An 18290-nucleotide genomic window follows, 5' to 3' on the forward strand; every position below is an offset into this window, starting at 1 on the left:
TTAAACATATTGTTTGTATCTATGTAATTAAACAAATTGTTTTGACATCCTTAACTTGTACAACTGGTACTATTTAAAATTTAAAATGTGATTATAAAATAATTTTTCATCTTAAATATACTAAAAAAGTTTTCCAAACTCTAACACTGCCATTATATTACATAGAATTAAAAAGTGGCTCAGGAGAATTTCACCAGAATATATAATCATACACTGTGTGACTTAAAAGTCCTAAGGTGAGGGGATAATTGTCTATTGTTTCAATTAATGAAATTGAAAAAAGATGAAATACAAATATAAGAAATATAGGATAACCTATATTTCAATGTTCAACTTTTTTCTAGTAGATGCCCCCTTCTGACTTTATTTTCTTTCTATGTTGCCTGTGTCCTACTACATATCTCCCTTGTCTTATGCTGTGGTCCCCTTTATGTGATTTTCACCTGTAACCCCACTGTAATATCCTAGAGGTCCACAGGTTACCATATAGTCCCCAGTTAAGAAATTTTATTACTTCTCATGTATAAAACTGAGATGGTTATCCTATCTCTTTCTCACAGATAAATTAAGAATAAAATAAGGAAATTTAAGGGATCTTTCATTATGAACTGCAGTGCTCCAATCTATACAAACAATTGAAGAAATATTTTCAGTGACTTCTACCTACAAAAAGCAGGATACTGTACACAAAAAGGGCAGGAATATATTATTTGCTAATATAAGTCAATATGAAATAATTTATCATGATAAAAATGTTAAATATATTGTGATTATTCATTTAAATTATATTTTTCATGAACAGAAACTTTCGCAAAGAAGAAATCCGAATGGCAAAAAGGCACATGAGAAAATGCTCTACATCACTAATCATCAGAGAGATACAGATCAAAACAACAATGAGATATCATTTCACACCACAGAGACTGGCCCACATCCACAAGAAAAAAAGCAACAGGTGCTGGCGCGGATGTGGCGAGAAAGGGACCCTCCTTCACTGCTGGTGGGAATGCAGGCTGGTCCAACCCTTTTGGAAAACAGTATGGACGATTCTCAAAAAATTAGAATTTGATCTCCCATTTGACCCAGCTATAGCACTCCTGGGAATATATCCCAGAGAGGCAAAAAGGTATAGTCGAAGTGACATCTGCAATTGTTTGTTCATTGCAGCACTCTTTACAATAGCCAGGATCTGGAAAAAACCTGAATGCCCGAGAACAGATGACTAGTTAAAGAAACTTTGGTACATTTACATAATGGAGTACTATGTAGCTGTTAGAAAAGATTAAGTTATGAAATTTACATACAAGTGGTACTACATGGAAAGTATCCTGTTAAGCGAAATGAGTCAGAAAGAGCGGGATAGACACAGAAAGATTGCATTCATCTGGGGAACATAAAGCAACAAAACGGGAGACTAACACCCAGGAATGGCTGAGATTAGTACCAGGAATTTTGCTCCATGACTTGAAGGCCAGCCACATGTGCTAGGTGAAAAGGAAGCTCAGATAGAGATGAGAGCACCAAATAAAAGGTGCTGTGAAGACCTTCCCAGGGTGGGAGAGACATGCTAAAAGTAGTCTATAGACCAAACATGATTGCCACTCAATGCCTCTCTTGCAAAACACAGTACCCAAAAGAAGAGAGAGAGAACAAGGGGGAATGCCCTGCCACAGCGGCAGGGTGGGACGGGGGTGGGGGGGGTGGGGGGGGATGCTAGGACCCGTGGTGGGGGAGGATGGGCACTGGTGGAGGGATGGGTACTTGATCATTGTATAACTGAAACCCAAGCACAAAAATTTATAAGTCTATAACTGTACCTCATGGTGTTTCACTAATAAAAAAATGATTAAATAAAAAAATTATATTTTTCAGGCAACAAGTATTATCTAAATAATCATTCTGGGTTAGACATATAGTACAGGCATTAAGGCCTTGCTTATCTTAATGTCTCCTAACAGACAATTTTCCAGACTAATAGAAAATATAGAAGCAATAAAACAGCAGAAAACAGACCTGCAACCTACTCTAATTATCCTTTAGAAATAAAAGTAATTTTAGGGTAAATGTCTTTTTTTTTTTTGCTTTTTGGGTCACACCCAGCGATGCTCAGAGGTTCCTCCTGGCTCTGCACTCAAGAATCACTCCTGACGGTGCTCGGGGGACCATATGGGATGCTGGGAATCGAACCCAGGTCGGCCGCGTGCAAGGCAAACACCCTACTCGCTGTGCTGTTGCTCCAGGCAAACACCCTACTCGCTGTGCTATTGCTCCAGCCCTGGGAATAAGTCTTTTGAGACTATGTAATTTGTCTGCATTGAAATAAATGCTGATAGGAATTTTTCAGTGAGAAGGAGGCTGATCTCACAAAGAAGCATGGAAATACAAGGAGTGATGAAAAGCATCTAATTAATTAATATGTGGGAAAACAGAAATTGATGCCAGCCATATAAGAAAGACAATTCTAACTACACTTTACACACAAAAATGCAATAAATCAAAAACTTCACACACAGTTTCAGTAGATATTCTTTCTGAATATTTAAGAAAAAAACTTATTTGAGGAATGCACGAGCATTTAACATGAAATTATGTAACTTAATTACATTAAAAAGAAAGCAAAAATCAATAGATCAATGGATTCAGTATAAAATTAAAATCATATTCAAGAGAAATTTTAGCAAACTTGAATTAGAAGGAAGCTTCTTTAATATGATCAAAATTAATTGCTGATTTCTCGATGATAAAATCTTGAGACTTTATCTTCTGACGTAAAATGAGAAATAAAGCTGAATTCACAAAAATAATAGAATGTAAGCTGTCAAGAGTTGGGAAACAGGAAGACATGAATACAAGAGTATAAACTTCAAGAATATAAACTTCTAATCATGAGTAAATTCTGAGGATCTAATGTATATAGAATGGTAACTACAGATAACACATTACTATAGTCTATACCTCAAAGGGGCTGAGAGTAGATCTTAAATAGTCTATACACAAAAATGTAGTAGTTATGTTCAGTGATGAATGTGAAAGCTAATATTGTTGGGGTATTCATTTGCAATATACATGTGTATCCATATTGTACTGTACATATTTTAGCTAGAGCGATAGCACAGTGGGTAGGACTTTTGCCTTGCATGTGGCTGACCCGGGTTCGATTCCTCCACCTCCCTTGGAGAGCTTGGCAAGCTACCAAGAGTATCCTGCCTGCATGGCAGAGCTTGGCAAGCTCCCCGTGGTGAATTCAATATACAAGAAAACTGTAACAAGTCTCATAATGGAGACATTACTGGTACCCGCTGGGGCAAACTGATGAACAATGGGAGGACAGTGCAATGCTACTGTACATATTAAACTTTAACAATATTCTATAGCAACTATATCTGGATAAAGCTGTGTAAAAATGATAAAGGAGTCACAGATGTTCTTTACCAACAATTCTAATCCATACATTATTAGAGGTCCTGATGTAAAAGAAATAGAAGTCATTTTTCGAAAGGCAGAAATAATATATAAATATTTTCAGATTACATAATTTTTATTAACAAAAAATTTTAAGACCTACAAACTTTAGAATAAGAGAATTCATCAAGGTTTCAAGATAGAAGCTCAGCATAGAATCAAAAACTCCTGCCAACTTGGAAGCTGGCCTCACATGCTGGAGGAAAAGGCAGCTCAGCTAGAGAAGGGACCACCAATTAAAGGGTGCTTGGAGGTCCTGCTCAGGATGGGAGATGCGTGCTGAAAACAGACTATAGACCAAACATTACAATACTTTCATGATTGAGTTTCAGTCATACAATGATGGAACATCCATCCCTCCACCAGTGTACATTTTCCACTGTCCCCAGTATCCCTCCCACTACCCCCACTCCACCCCATCCCCTACATCGATAGCAGGTACTTTACTTCTTACTCTCTTTCTAGTTTGGGGCATCATGGTTTGCAGCACAGATACTGAGAGGTCATCATGTTTGGTCCTTAAACTACTTTCAGCACACATCTCCCATCCCAATTGATCCTTTCAACCATCATTGGATTAGTGGTTCCTTATCTATCCCAACTGCCTTCTCTCCCAGAACATGGGACAGGCTTCCAACCATGGAGCAATCCTACTGACCTTTGTCTACTGTCCTTGGGTGAAGACTATTTCTAACAAAATATTGAATACAAAGCCAGATTTTTCCTTGATGCATATAGTAAAATACCAACACGTTGAAGGGATTAAGAAAAAAAGAACAGAACCTCAATATTGGAAAATTCTCATATATCCATATTTGTGAAAAAAAATTGTCTCTGGAGAAAACATGAAGAGTGTTGTTGAACAGCCATTGGTACCAGAGCTAAGATGTGTGACTTGTGGATCTAATCAATCAACTGCAGGGATTCTGTTAGCTTAAACAAAAATGGACATGCACATGTGGGATGACATGAATGAAGAGTGTAAGAATTCTCAGATTCTCATCAGCAAAAGAGCCAATAGAGATATCAGCAGTGATGATTTGATTTTTTTCAAGAAAAAAAGGAAGAATGGACTTAAGGGTGAGGCTAATTTCCCGGCCATCATTTAGAGCTAAGGGGTTGAGGCTGCCACATCATCTACCCAGAGGATATATTATTATCCAGTAGTGTTCTGCAGTTACTTCTGGCTCTCTTCTCATTGATTACTCCTGGGAAATACTCAAGGAACCAATAAGATGTCAGGGATTGAAACTGGGTCAATCACATGCAAGATGTCTTACTTACTATACCATCTCTCTGGCACACAATAGGTGATAATTCTTGATGTTTAAAATCAAATAAATTTGGCACTGCTAAGTTTCAGGCTTGCTTCTGATACCTGATATGTCTATTTACTTCCAGTGCTTCCCTTTTAAAAAGAGATTCCTAGGTTATGTGCCTGTACCACTACTGTAGTTTGGACAGATAACATGTCTAGTTTCACAGGCTCACAGAAAAGTATATTTCTCAGGTTAAAAAACCTTGTGTAGAAAACACAGCAACAAAGAACACTGCTGGAGGGCACCACAGCTCCCGGAGAATGCTCCAGGTCCCAAACAGAGCCGACCTCACCGGGAGGTCCCAGATGGGGTAGGTGCAGCATCCCGCCTTCTCCAGAGGGAACCCCGGTGACCATGAGTCTCTACAAGCATAGCTCTGCCAAGCAGGAACCGGGACATTTCCTCCAAACTGCAATGGAGCCTGCTCAGCTCCCAGGCAACCTCTGATTCTGGAAGTCACGCCCACAACCCGCACCCCCCCCTCCCAGCGCCATCTTTACAGCACACAGCAACAAAGAACACCGTTGGAGGGCACCACAGCTCCCGGAGAATGCTCCAGGTCCCAAACAGAGCTGACCTCACCAGGAGGTCCCAGATGGGGTAGGTGCCGCATTCCGCCTTCTCCAGATGGAACCCCGGTGACCGTGAGTCTCTACAGGCATAGCTCGGGCATACGGGAACCAGAACATTTTTTCCAAACTGCGCGGCCGCGTAAGGACATCTCCTTATATATACAAAGTGATCAATGGAAATTAAACCATCCAACGTTTCTCCCTGAAAATCAGCCTTAACTCTTTTGCAAACCACAACACTCAAAAGGAGAGAGAGAACAGAGGGGAATGCCCTGCCACAGAGGCAGGGTGGGATGGAGGGTATGGAGGGGGAGGGATACTGGGATCCATGGTGGTGGGAAATGGGCACTGGTGGAGGGATGGGTATTTGAAATAAAACAAGACAAAACAAAACAAAAAATCTTGTGTAAATCCATACATGATTTAATAAGAGATTTGGGACTTAATGTTGGAATAGATTAAGGTTTTTTTGTTCGTTTATCTTTTATTTATTTTCATTAAAGAGTCATTATTTACAAAGTTAAGGCTTTTTGAGGACACTTTTATGGGAAGAATATATTTTGTATATGACAACATTTCATGTTCAAATTTGAAATTTTAATTTGGGACTAGAGAGCAGACTATTATGGGTTGAATTATAACCCTCACAAACATTAATATAACTAGCATTGTGTAACTAATTATATCTTCACTGACCCTTAGAATGGAAAATAGGGTCATTGCAGATGTAACTGGGTAATTTAAGATAGGGTCATAGTGGAAGAAACTATTACATCAGAGTGGTTCCCTACTTTAGTAGGACTGGTGTTATCAAAATAGGACATTTGGACCCAGATATGGACCCAGAGAAAATGATGTTATGTACAGATGAAAGCAGAGATTAGGATGATGCCTCTGTAAATCTAAGGAATGGCAAAAATTGCCAGTATACCACTAGAGGCTAAGGGAGAAGTATGGTACAGATTCTTCCTCAAAGTCTTCAGAAGGAACCCACCTAATGATACCTTATTAAAAGACTTCTAGCTTCCAGATTCCATAATTGTGAGATAACTAATCATTTTTAAATGCCAGTTGTATGTTTATGGAAACCATAGAAAACTAACAGAGATATTAGTATGCCTATTCATTTTATAGGTTAGAGACAAACCAAGAGAAAATGAATATGATATGTGTGCACATAATACTGGTGACTTACAGTATAGCGTTTGGGCCTTGCACAATTCTCATCTTCCTGCTTGGGATTAAACTTGCATATGTAGCTGGAACAGACTGAAATCTCATAGGGACATCATTTGGCCGCTTTTCACCTCTCCTATACCAACTTTGAGTTCCTCCATTCACTTTGGATGTTGAAGGCTGATTAGCATTCTAAAACCAAAAATTTAGAAAAAAAGTTAAAGTAATTCACAAGATTATTTCCCCCTTTAAAAACTCTAAATATTTATTATCAATTTTCATTATCTTAAGATTTGTGATGAAAGTTCATAATTATAACATTTATTTAATGAAGATTACCTCTAAACCATATTCTATGAAATATCCTACCATATTATATTTAAAATTTTTAATATTTTAATGAAAATTAAAATACTTATATTATTATAACAGAAAAGTTGTGTTCAGTGCTCATTTCTATATGAACTGTAATTGTAGGAATATTATAAAAAATAAACTGAATATTAACTAGTCTGGATGGTGACTAGAGTCTAAAAGTGCACTGTAAGTCTCACTATTTCACAGAATCTAGAAAGGATAACCATCATAGTAACATAGGTCAAAGCTTCCTGCAGAATCATTCCTACAGTTCTGGACTGGATAAAAGATATAAAAACAGTGTAATACATGCCATTTGGGAATTTTGGTAAAGATAATCATGACAGGTATGAATTCTGCAGAAATTGAAAACAAACTACCAAGTTTTGGTGGCAGAAGTAATAATTGTCTGTAATGTTTAGTCCAGACTGTTCCTTACCAAATGACCAGAAGGAAACAAAACAACCATAATTTTTTCTTTTCGGTGTATATCATTAAGAATCAATGCATGTGAAGGGCTGGAGAGATGGCACAGTAGTAGGAGCTTATTTTGCACATGGCTGCAAAATAAGCTGGAGTTTGATCCCCAGCATCCCATGATCCCCTGAGCATTGCCAGGAGTATTCCCTAAACATCATTTTAGGTGTGGCCTAAAACCAACAACAACAACAACAACAATCCTCCCAAAAGAACCAGTACATATAAGCTCTGAATAAAATGTACTCAGTAACAGATGGACCATTAATTCTGGCATCATACCTGAACTGTTTGTGATGCATAGGTTCTTTCAGTTGCAACACTATGGGGGATAAACTTTATAACAGTAACTACCCCCTGAATTGCAATTCTCTTTTGTTCCCTATATTGCACATTTTGAATCACATTCTTCACTTCACTTAGAGCTGTCAAGAGCAATTCAACTGCAAAATAATTTCCAAGAAATTGTAAGTTTTCAAGAACAGGAATGATAAAAATAAGTTAGACCTGCAATGTAATTTCACAACATGTAATTATAAGCTATATAAGTTAAATTTGAGAGGATTTTTATTTGTACTTGCACCCCTTCTATAACTTTTGAAATAGGCAAAGCATCTTTTTTCAGTTAAATTGAGAGAGTCTTCTAATATAGGGCCCTAATCTGAAAAAGATTTGCATATTGAATATAATTTGCATATCACATCTCTAAGTGATACTGAATAGGAATACATATTTTAACACTTTCAACCATAAACTACATATTGTTGACATTATGAAGCACAAGAGGACGCCAATATTGAGGTGATTATAGGTCAAATGCATGAAATATCCCCATAAGTTAAAAAATTATTGGGTTGGCGTTATAGTATCACAGATAGGGCATTTGCCTTGCATGCACCCCATCTCCGGCACCCTATGTCGTCCCCCAAGCCTGCCAGGAATAATTCCAGAGCACAGAGTCAGGAGTAAGCCCTGAGCACTGATAGGTGTTTCCCTCACCCCCAAATTATCTGTGTCATACTTGCAAAATGTTTTCTTAATTATACTAAAAAGTAAGGTGAGTCATTACTGTCAGACTTCTCATGAGTACGTTTTCTATATACCATTTATTGTAGTGTAATTTTTACTTAAAGATCGTGTTGAATTGTGTCACTGTAGCATTGTAGCACTGTTGCCCCTTTGTTCATCGATGCTTGAGCAGGGACCAGTAACATCTCTATTGTGAGACTTGTTGTTATTGTTTTTAGCATATCGAATATGCCACAGGGAGCTTGCCAGGCTCTGTCTTGCGGCTGGGATACTCTCGGTAGCTTGCCGGCCTCTCCGAGAGGAACAGAGGAATCGAACCTGGGTCGGCTGCATGCAAGGCAAATGCCCTACCTGCTGTGCTATCGCTCCAGTCAAAAACAGTAAAGTAGAGTAACTGACATCAAATTAATATATATCTCCATTATCTTCTTTCAGTTTAATAAATGTTTCCATCTCCCAATTTAATAAAATAAAAATACTAACTTTTAAGACTTTAATATTATTATCAGTAAGTACTGTTATACTTTGGTACACTCACATAAAATAAATGGAAAATGGCATATATCAAACATAGCATATAGACATATCATAAAGGGATACAAATTACATATTTACCTCTAGGAGAATGTGTATACTTGGAAAATGTACCCACGGGTGGGTAGGCATAATATCCACCAATAACAGTATAAATATTCATTTCCCCTCTATAGGTTTTTTCTCTAACCCAATGAGAAAAACGTCTTACTTTGTCTTCACGGGTATATGCTTGACCTTTATGACCTTTTGTAGAAAGGGTAACACACACACAAAAGGTGGGGGAAAAGAAAAATAGCTAAGTGTAATAAACCATATGGATTATATATATTATATAATTTAAATTGATATACGTTAAGTATAATCTCTTGTATCACTGAGGAAAGAAAGTCATGTCCGCTAAGTCACCATGTAAAGGTAAAAGGCCCTCCCGTTGATCGTCAATTTGCTCGAGCGGACCCAGTAACGTCTCCATTGGAGACTTTGTTGTTACTGTGTTTGGCATATCGAATACTCTCGGTAGCTTGCCAGGCTCTCCGAGAGGGGCGGAGGAATCGAACTCGGGTCGGCCATGTTGGCCGCTTGTAAGGCGAACGCCCTACCCGCTGTGCTATCGCTCCAGCCCAGTCACCATGTAGCAGACAATTATATATATACACATTATTTATTTATTTTTATTAGTGAATCACATTGAGGTACAGTTACATACTTACAAATTTTTGTGTTTTCATTTCAGTCATACAAAGATTGAGTACTCTTCCCTCGACCAGTGCCCATTCTCCACCACCAATGATCCCAGAAGCCCTCCCCACCACCCCCATCCCATACCCCGCCCACCCCACCCCACCCCACTCCACCTTTTGTTCTCTTTCTCCTTTTGGATGTTGTTGTTTGCAATATAGGTATTGAGTGCCCATCATGTTTGGTCTATAGTCTATTTTCGGCTCGTATCTCCCAATCCGAGCGGGTCCTCCCAACACCCTTTACTTGGTGTTCCCTTCTCTATCTGAGCTGCCTTTTCACCCAGCATGTGAGGCCAGCTTACAAGACGTGGGGCAAGCCTCCTGGACCTTATCTCTACTGTTCTTGGTGTTAGTCTTCTATTCTGTTACTTTCTATTCCACAGATGAGTGCACTCTTTCTATGTCTTTCCCTCTCTTTCTGACTCATTTCACTTAATGTAATACTCTCAATGTTGATCCATTTATATGCAAAGCAGACAATTATATTTGATATGCATTAAAATATCAGTAAGTAGAGCATTCCTTAGTCAAAAAGGAAATGAAACATATGAGTTTAAGTGGACTAAAATGGACCTGTATATGGAATACTTAAAAACCACAGGAAAAAAAGAGGAAACAATCTCTGGATTTTTTTAACTATCAAAATAGGATCTTCAAACTCTGATGGAGGGAAGTTGACACTTGTGGCATTGGTATTGGAATATTGAATGCCTCATCTATCAATAATTTTGTAAATCATGGCTCTTTAGTTAAATTTATTATTTAAATAAAAGGAAAAAGAGAAAAATAAAAACCACGCGTTAACCGCAGGTAAGCTAAGACTTATTAGAACACTCAATAATATTCTGGTCAGAGCAACAGCACAGCTGACAGGGCTCTTACCTTGCACGTGGCTAAACTGGGTTCGATCCCTGGCATCCCTGAGCCCCACCATGGGTGATCCCTGAGCACCAAGCCATAAGTAAGTTCTATTCACCATTGTTTGTGAACCAAAACTAAAACAAAATAAAATACTTAAAAATATCATATAAGTCTCCCAGATGGCATGGCCTCTCAAGCATCACCAGAGTGGCCCCAATGATCCTTGGCACAAATAGATCCAAGCAACATTGCATCCTTAGAATCGGCACTGGACCACTGGCCTGTTTGGCTGAGTATTGCCAGGAGTGACCCCTGAGCACCACTTTGGAGTATCCCCAAATTATCATTTAAATATTATATTATTATAAATTTATTATTACATATTTACCATTTGATATTAGTATTTATAAAATGAAACATTTGACAAAGATGTGTTACATCTTTCAAAGGACCACCCTCTTTTTGACAAATTTTCTAGCTATTATTCTATTGCCTTTGTCATTTGGAAAGATTTATCTTGACCTGGTTACTCCTGGCTCTGCATTCAGGAATTACTCCTGGTGGTGCTCGAGGGACCATAGGGGAAGCTGGGAATCAAACCCGGGTTGACCACGTGCAAGGCAAACACCCTACTTGATGCGTTATAGCTTCAGCGTCAGAAAGATTTATCTTTGTTTTGACTCTATTATGAGAGGAAATAGAGATAAACCACATACATGTAATGAGATACTTCTTGCTATGTAAGAAAAATAGGAGATTCAGGGATCAAAATCTGATGTACCTTTTTGTTTGTTGAGTATTCAAAAATACTGGCATAGGGTCAAACTCTCTTAACTCTATCAAAAAATTCTAATACTCTACCTTTTATATCAAACAAAAAATAAAATTAATCATAGACATATCTAGTTCTTGAATAACAAAATTATTGCCTTAGTTGTTAAAAATCTAGAAACAATATATTACATAGATTAAATTCTATTGTTAAGGAATTCTTATTTTAAGTTAAAATAAAGTTATCATGTTGAGTAAAAGTACCTTTCATAAGGGCGATTAGAGGCCACCCAAAAAGCCTCTTTCCCTCTCGGAGAGCCTGGAAAGCTACTCAGAATACATTTCCAATAAAATAAATAAATTACTCACCAGTAATAAACATTCGACTCTCATTTGTAGTGATGAGGTAAAACATGTTATAAACTTCACTGTTGAGTCTAATAACTTTCAATTGTGTGCCCACAAAATATGTCACTACAGAATAAGAAATAATTTATGTATTTCAAAGAGAACATAGGATCAGAATCTAGCACTATGTTTCTCAAACATTAATGAGAATAGGAATCAACTGGAACAATTGTTAAACTACAAATTTGGACTCAGAAATTTGAGTGTGAAGTCTAAGGTTCCTATTTTCTAATAAGCTCCTAGGTGATAGTGCTGCTACAAGTCCTTTTGCCACACTTGGAGTAACAGAGATTTAACCCTTGCTCTTCCGTTTAGATACAGGATCTAACACCTTTCCTATACATAGCGCTATATCTGCAGTTAACAGAAGTCAGTTTGATGCACAGTTGAAGAGATCAAGAATCTAATCAGGCACAAACTGAGTGTGAACAGTTATCTTCTACAGAGAAAAAAAGCATAATTTCTTCATAATGTTTTCATGTATTAATCCAATGATCCTTGAAATCACTGATTCTTCATACTAGAAAAACTAATACAATATCAATTTTGAGTCTGGTTATGCAAGTTTTAAAAATATATTTTGCATGTATACCTTAAGCTTTAGTGTATATGGCAAGTCTTACATCACCTTTTCTGTACACCTTACTATTCAATTTGATATACTAAAAATAATTCATAATGCCCTGACTCATCAGCTCTGTTTGTTAGAATGTAGTGCTGAAAAGAATTCATGAAAATTTTAACAGTCTTCAGACTAAAATTACTTATAATAGCCAAGAAATGGAAAAAACCTAAGTGTGTACAGATAAATGTGATAAAGATACAAAATGGAATACTATTAAGCTGTAAAAGATTAAATTCTGCCATTTTCAGTAAAATAGTTGGAGCTAGAGATATTTTAGTGAAACAAATAGCCACACTGAGAAATAGCTACCATATTTCACTCATGTATGGTATATATAGACAAACCAAACAGGTAAACTAATTAAAACAAAATTTTAGAATATAAGATCAATTAAAACAAAATTTTAGAATATAAGATCAATTAATGGTTACCAGAAGGGGAGAAAACAGGTGGATAAATCGGTACAACTGTATGGTGTAGGAAATAATTGACTTTCAGTAGTAAAGTCACAATATAAACATGATGCACATATGAAACTTACATTATGGTACAAGATTACTTAAATTAAAATATTTTAGGGGTTAAAGAGATAATATAGAGGGTAGGGCATTTGCCTTGCACATGGCTGATCTGGCATCCCATATGGTCCCTTGAATCCACTAAGAATAAATTCTGAGCACCACTGGGTGTGGTCCCCGAACCCCAAATTTTTTTAAAAAATGTTGTTTAGTTAATGAACCCAGACAATTTCCTTTCTGTTTCATACTTTTTAGTTTTGGAGGGCAGAAAGGCCTCCCCAACATTGCTGGGGGCCTGAGGGATATTCCCAGTGATATTCACTCACTGGTATAGACCTGATATTTCAAAGCTCAGGCTGGCAATGTTGTGGTGTTTAGTAGTGCTAGTGGCCATAGGGTTGCATCCAGCAGTGCTCACAGGCCTTATGGTACAAAGGATTAAATTGATTGGGTGGTTTTTAGTTTTTTTTTTAGATTTTTATTAGTGAAACACCATGAGGTACAGTTATAGATTTACAATTTTTTGTGCTTGGGTTTCAGTTATACAACGATCAAATACCCATCCCTCCACCAGTGCCCATTCTCCACCACCACTGATCCCAGTATCCCTCCCACCCCTCCCCCCATCCCACCCTGCCTCTGTTTTATATTGTTTGTTTGTCCATTTTCAGTGGTGTTCGGGACTTATTCCTGACTCTGCAGTCAGGAAACAATCCCAGCAGAGATCTGGAGTATATAGGATATATATCTGGATCTATATATGAATATATATATCCTATATCTGAAATATATAGGATACTGGGGTTGAAACCAGAGTCAGCTGTGTGTAAAGCAAGTGCTTTACCTGTTTAACTCTCTCTAGTCCCTGAATTTTTAAATGTTATGTCTGAAATGCTTGTTTTTGGAAAAACTGATTTCAGTGAAAATTAGAAAACTAGAAAATGGTTAATACATAGTAGCAAATATATTAATATAGAAAATATGTAAACATGCATTAGATTGTCTGCACTGGTTAAATTAATCATGTGACTTTGTAAATGGGATTATTCTAGCATTTTTAGGCTACTGCTCCTACTTCCCAAAATAAAAAGATAAAAGTATTAGAACTACGTACTTGGGGAAATATATTCAAACATTCCTGGCTGAGATGTAGAAAACAATTTCACTATAAATGGAATTTTTGAAGTCCCATCAATAACATGAATCCAGCGATATACCAAAAAATCTTCAGGTTTTTCTGTATGGATAGAATATTAAAATAAATGAATAATATTAATTATATTATAAATAAATGATAATCAATTATACAAATATGAACACAGGGCTATTCACTGAAGCACTTTATATGAATTCTACCTTTAAAAACTCACCTTTCTTTTTTTTGAGTAGTAGAGAATTTAATTTCAAAATGAACAGATCATAACAGAAATTTCCACAAGGAAGACATACCTATGGCCAATAGGCAAATTAAAGGACGTTCAATATCACTAATTATCAGATAAATATGTATAAATCAAGACCACAATGAGATAACATACCACATTTGTCAGAGCCACTATTTTACAAAAAGACAAAAATAGTGAGTGTAATAAGAATAGAGAAAAGAGTATTTGTGCACTGTTAGTGAAAATGTGAGCCACTATTTACAGTCTCACTATTGGTGAGACTGATACCACTATTATGAAAAACAGTGTAGGGTTTTCTCAAAAAAATTCAAAATAAAAACTCACCTTTCTTTTTTGACCTCTGAACTCTTCCTACAAAAGTTACAAAGCCAATAATATCACAAATAGTATTTTCTGGTGCATTATCCAATTCTGATCTAAAAAACAAAAAGGGTTTAAAAAAACACAGTATTTTTAAAAAGTGAAAAATTATTCTATAATTATGATTGTGAAAAAGCACCTCTATGTAATTGATACGGCAAATTTTGTGTATATTTTAAGCAAAGAATGATGAATTGTTTCAGTTATTAACATTTAAAATATTATTTCAGGGTCCAGAGAGATAGTGCAATAGGCACACCACTTGCCCTGCATGCAGCCAACCCATATTATATCTCCACCACTCCACATGGTCTCCCAAGCCTTTTGGGAGTGATTCCTGAGTACAAAGCCAGATATTAGTTATGAGCACCACTGTGTGGCCCTAAAATCAAAATAAGTAAATTAGTTAAAATGTATTACTTAAGATATTTTCCAAGAAACTATTTTACCTTAAGAGAAAGTGGTGACTTAAATATGGCAATTTCCATGATGGTTTCACCTGCTTTTCTGGAATTATAATTATATTATTTGGAGAATCATGAAGGCTCAAGCAGATTTCTGAAAAACAAATATATTACTTTTGATATTTTCTGTATACCTATAAATACTTAAGTGTATAAACTGATTAGAAAATAATAGATTGAAAACATTGAGCCTGCCACTAAACCTAGAACAGTATCAATAGCTTTCTTCAGGCCCCATTTGATACAATCACTTGTATACCCTCCATGGGTTAATCAAACCTTAAATTTTCTACTTTATTATCTCATCAATTAAAAAAATTATCACAGGAAAGAAAGATGGCAGCTGCTTGGGAGCCTTGTGGGAAGCCAGGTATGAGCCGGTGGTGACGGGGCGACTAAAACCTCATGGGAAGGGGGGCGTTCCCGGCTCGTCCTTCACGTCCTACCGAGGTCACCAGTTGCCCCCCACGAGCAGCTCTCCAGCACGGCCATGGCCCCAGAAGCACAAGGACTTAATGCAGAGCCCAGCAGCTTGGAGCAGAAAAGTGAAAGGACTATGCGTTAATCCACGCCACCATGTCTGCCCGGAGGGGAAAGGGTGTTGGTCCCTTCTGCCTTCTCCCCTCTGGAAAGAAAGATGGCAGCCACTAGGGAGCCTTGTGGAAAGCCAGGTATGAGCCGGTGGTGACGGGGTGACTAAAACCTCATGGGAAGGGGGGTGTTCCCGGCTCGTCCTTCATGCCCTACCGAGGTCACCAGTTGCCCCCCACGAGCAGCTCTCCAGCACGGCCACAGCTCCAGAGCACAGAAACCAATCTCTAAATTATCTGACTCTCAGTAGAAATATTTCCAGGATTAATAAGTAAAATAGCAGAAATCCAAAACCGCGTGGCTGCTATTGCGGCTGCGCCACATCATTTAATTCTTGAACCCAGCTGTAGAAAGAAAATCATTTCACAATGCTTTTTCAACATGTCTGATTGGGGGGGTAAACTCTAAATAATAATGGTGCATCTTTTATCGAAACAATGAATCTAGTCAAAGTAGATAGAGTGTTAACTAGAATTCATCTGCCTCACAGGCATTGGGAGGGTTGGGGGGTGTTTAATAGGGTTCTTCGTGGTGAAAAATAAGTATTGGTAAAGGGAAATGTGTTTGATATTTGCATGACCGAGACTTAAACCTGAAAGCTTTGTAACTTTTCCCACAGTGATTCAATAAATAAATAAATAAATAAATAATTAAAAAAATTATCACAAGTGATTTTGCCCCAACAAAATACTGTCTGAATTTCTTTGTTTTGAACTTCATTTAAATGTAATAATATTCACACAGTATTCTAGGTACTTTTTTTTTCTTTTTTTTTCCCTTTATTGTATTTTATTTTTTTTTAAAGTTGTAGATTTACAATTTTTTGTGCTTTGGTTTCAATTATACAATGATCAGATACCCATCCCTCCACCAGTGCCCATTTTCCACCACCATGGATAATATCCCTCCCACCCCCATCCCCCCATCCCCCCTGTCTCTGTGGCAGGGCAATCCCCTGTGTTTTCTCTCTTCTTTTGGGTGTTGTGGTCTGCAAAAGAGGCATTGAGTGGCAAACATGTTCAGTCCATAGTCTACTTTCGACATGCATCTCCCCTCCTGGGAGGATCCTCCAAACATCCTTTATTTGGTGCTCCCTTCTCTATCTGAACTGCCCTTTCATCTAGGATACCCGGCTGGCCTCTAAGTTATGGAGTAATCCTCCTGGTGCTGATCTCAGCTATTCTTGGGTATTAATCTCTTACTTTGTTACTTTATATCCCCCAGATGAATGCAATCTTTCTATGTCTATCCCTCTCTTTCTGACTCATTTCGCTTAGCATGATACTTTCCATATTATACCACTTATATGTAAATTTCATGACTTCATCTTTTCTAAGAGCTACATAGTACTCCATTGTGTAGATGGAGTATTCTAGGTACTTTTTTCACTCAGCATTACAGTGCGTAAATTCATCTAAGTAGCTTCATAAGGCATATTTTACCCTTAGTATCAATAAGGAATGCTTTACATTTAGTCACTGTCACTGTCCTCCCGTTGTTCATTGATTTGCTCGAGCGGGCCCAGTAACATCACCATTGGAGACTTTGTTGTTACTGTGTTTGGCATATCGAATACATCACGGGTAGCTTGCCAGGCTCTGCCATGCGGGCGAGATACTCTCGGTAGCTTGCCGGGCTCTCCAAGAGGGGCGGAGGAATCGAACTCGGGTTGGCCATGTTTGCTGCGTGCAAGGCAAACGCCCTACCGCTGTGCTATCGCTCCAGCCCCTACATTTAACTACACTATAATAATGTTAAATATATGCCACTATATTTAAAGTAATATTATAGTATAATACTATATCATAGTTTATCCAATATTGTGTTGATGGGTATCTATAAATCCAATTTTTGCTATGACTAATAAGATTGATAGGACAATTTTTACATATAATCCCGTGCACATTGAAGTTTTCCTAAGGAATTATACCCAGGAAGGAAAACCCAGATTGAACAATTCGTAAATGTTCAGCTCTGCAGGATAATTCTAGCCATCTTAATTAAAGAACCCACTTACACTTCTGCTAACAATGTGTGAAAATTCATAGTATCCATGACCTCTTCAAAGTTTGGTATTGTCAAATTAATTTTTGTTTAATCCAGGTATATAAAATAAGAAATTGTTTTCATTGTATTTCACATTTCCCTTTTCTCTAATTAGACTGAATTTTTCTACATCTAGGATTCTCTTTCTCCGTCTTCCCACCCCCTTCCTTTTGTCTCCTTTCTATCCTCTTTCTTTCCTCTCTCTCTTTCTTGTTATCTCCCTCTTTCTCTCTCTTTTTCTCTCTTACTCACATTCTCTCTTTCTTTTTTGGGTCAAGACCCACCAGTGCTCAGGGATTACTCCTGGCAGACCTTGAGGAGACAGTATCTGGTGCCAATCGACCACATGCAAGGAAAGCACTTTACCTGCTGAACTACAACTTTTACTCTAGATCTGTTTCTTGATTCTGTATTGTGATTTACTGGTCAATCTGTCTATGCCAGCACTACATAGTCATAAGTACTTATAGCTTTATAAGAAGTCATATTTAATTATTTCATACAGGCGCTGCTATTTATGAAGTTTTTAATGACCATGGGCATTCAGTGTCTCAACACCAAAACGACACTG

At 37.4% G+C, this 18290-nt stretch overlaps 1 protein-coding gene across 1 annotated transcript in view; it reads right to left on the reverse strand.

Annotated features, from left to right (window-relative positions):
* RADX (RPA1 related single stranded DNA binding protein, X-linked) overlaps positions 1-18290 on the reverse strand; it is a 75971-nt gene that overhangs the window by 38691 nt on the left and 18990 nt on the right. Inside the window, exons 4-10 of the mRNA XM_056125690.1 lie at positions 15068-15176; positions 14583-14674; positions 13967-14089; positions 11671-11775; positions 9008-9172; positions 7646-7806; positions 6549-6721 (exon numbers count right to left, since the gene is read on the reverse strand). Of these exons, the coding sequence (XP_055981665.1) occupies positions 6549-6721; positions 7646-7806; positions 9008-9172; positions 11671-11775; positions 13967-14089; positions 14583-14674; positions 15068-15176 (928 nt within the window). The remainder of the gene's footprint in view (positions 1-6548; positions 6722-7645; positions 7807-9007; positions 9173-11670; positions 11776-13966; positions 14090-14582; positions 14675-15067; positions 15177-18290) is intronic.

Source organism: Sorex fumeus, unplaced genomic scaffold (assembly GCF_029834395.1).
Source record: "Sorex fumeus unplaced genomic scaffold, SorFum_2.1 ptg000058l, whole genome shotgun sequence".
Classification (NCBI taxonomy): domain Eukaryota; kingdom Metazoa; phylum Chordata; class Mammalia; order Eulipotyphla; family Soricidae; genus Sorex; species Sorex fumeus.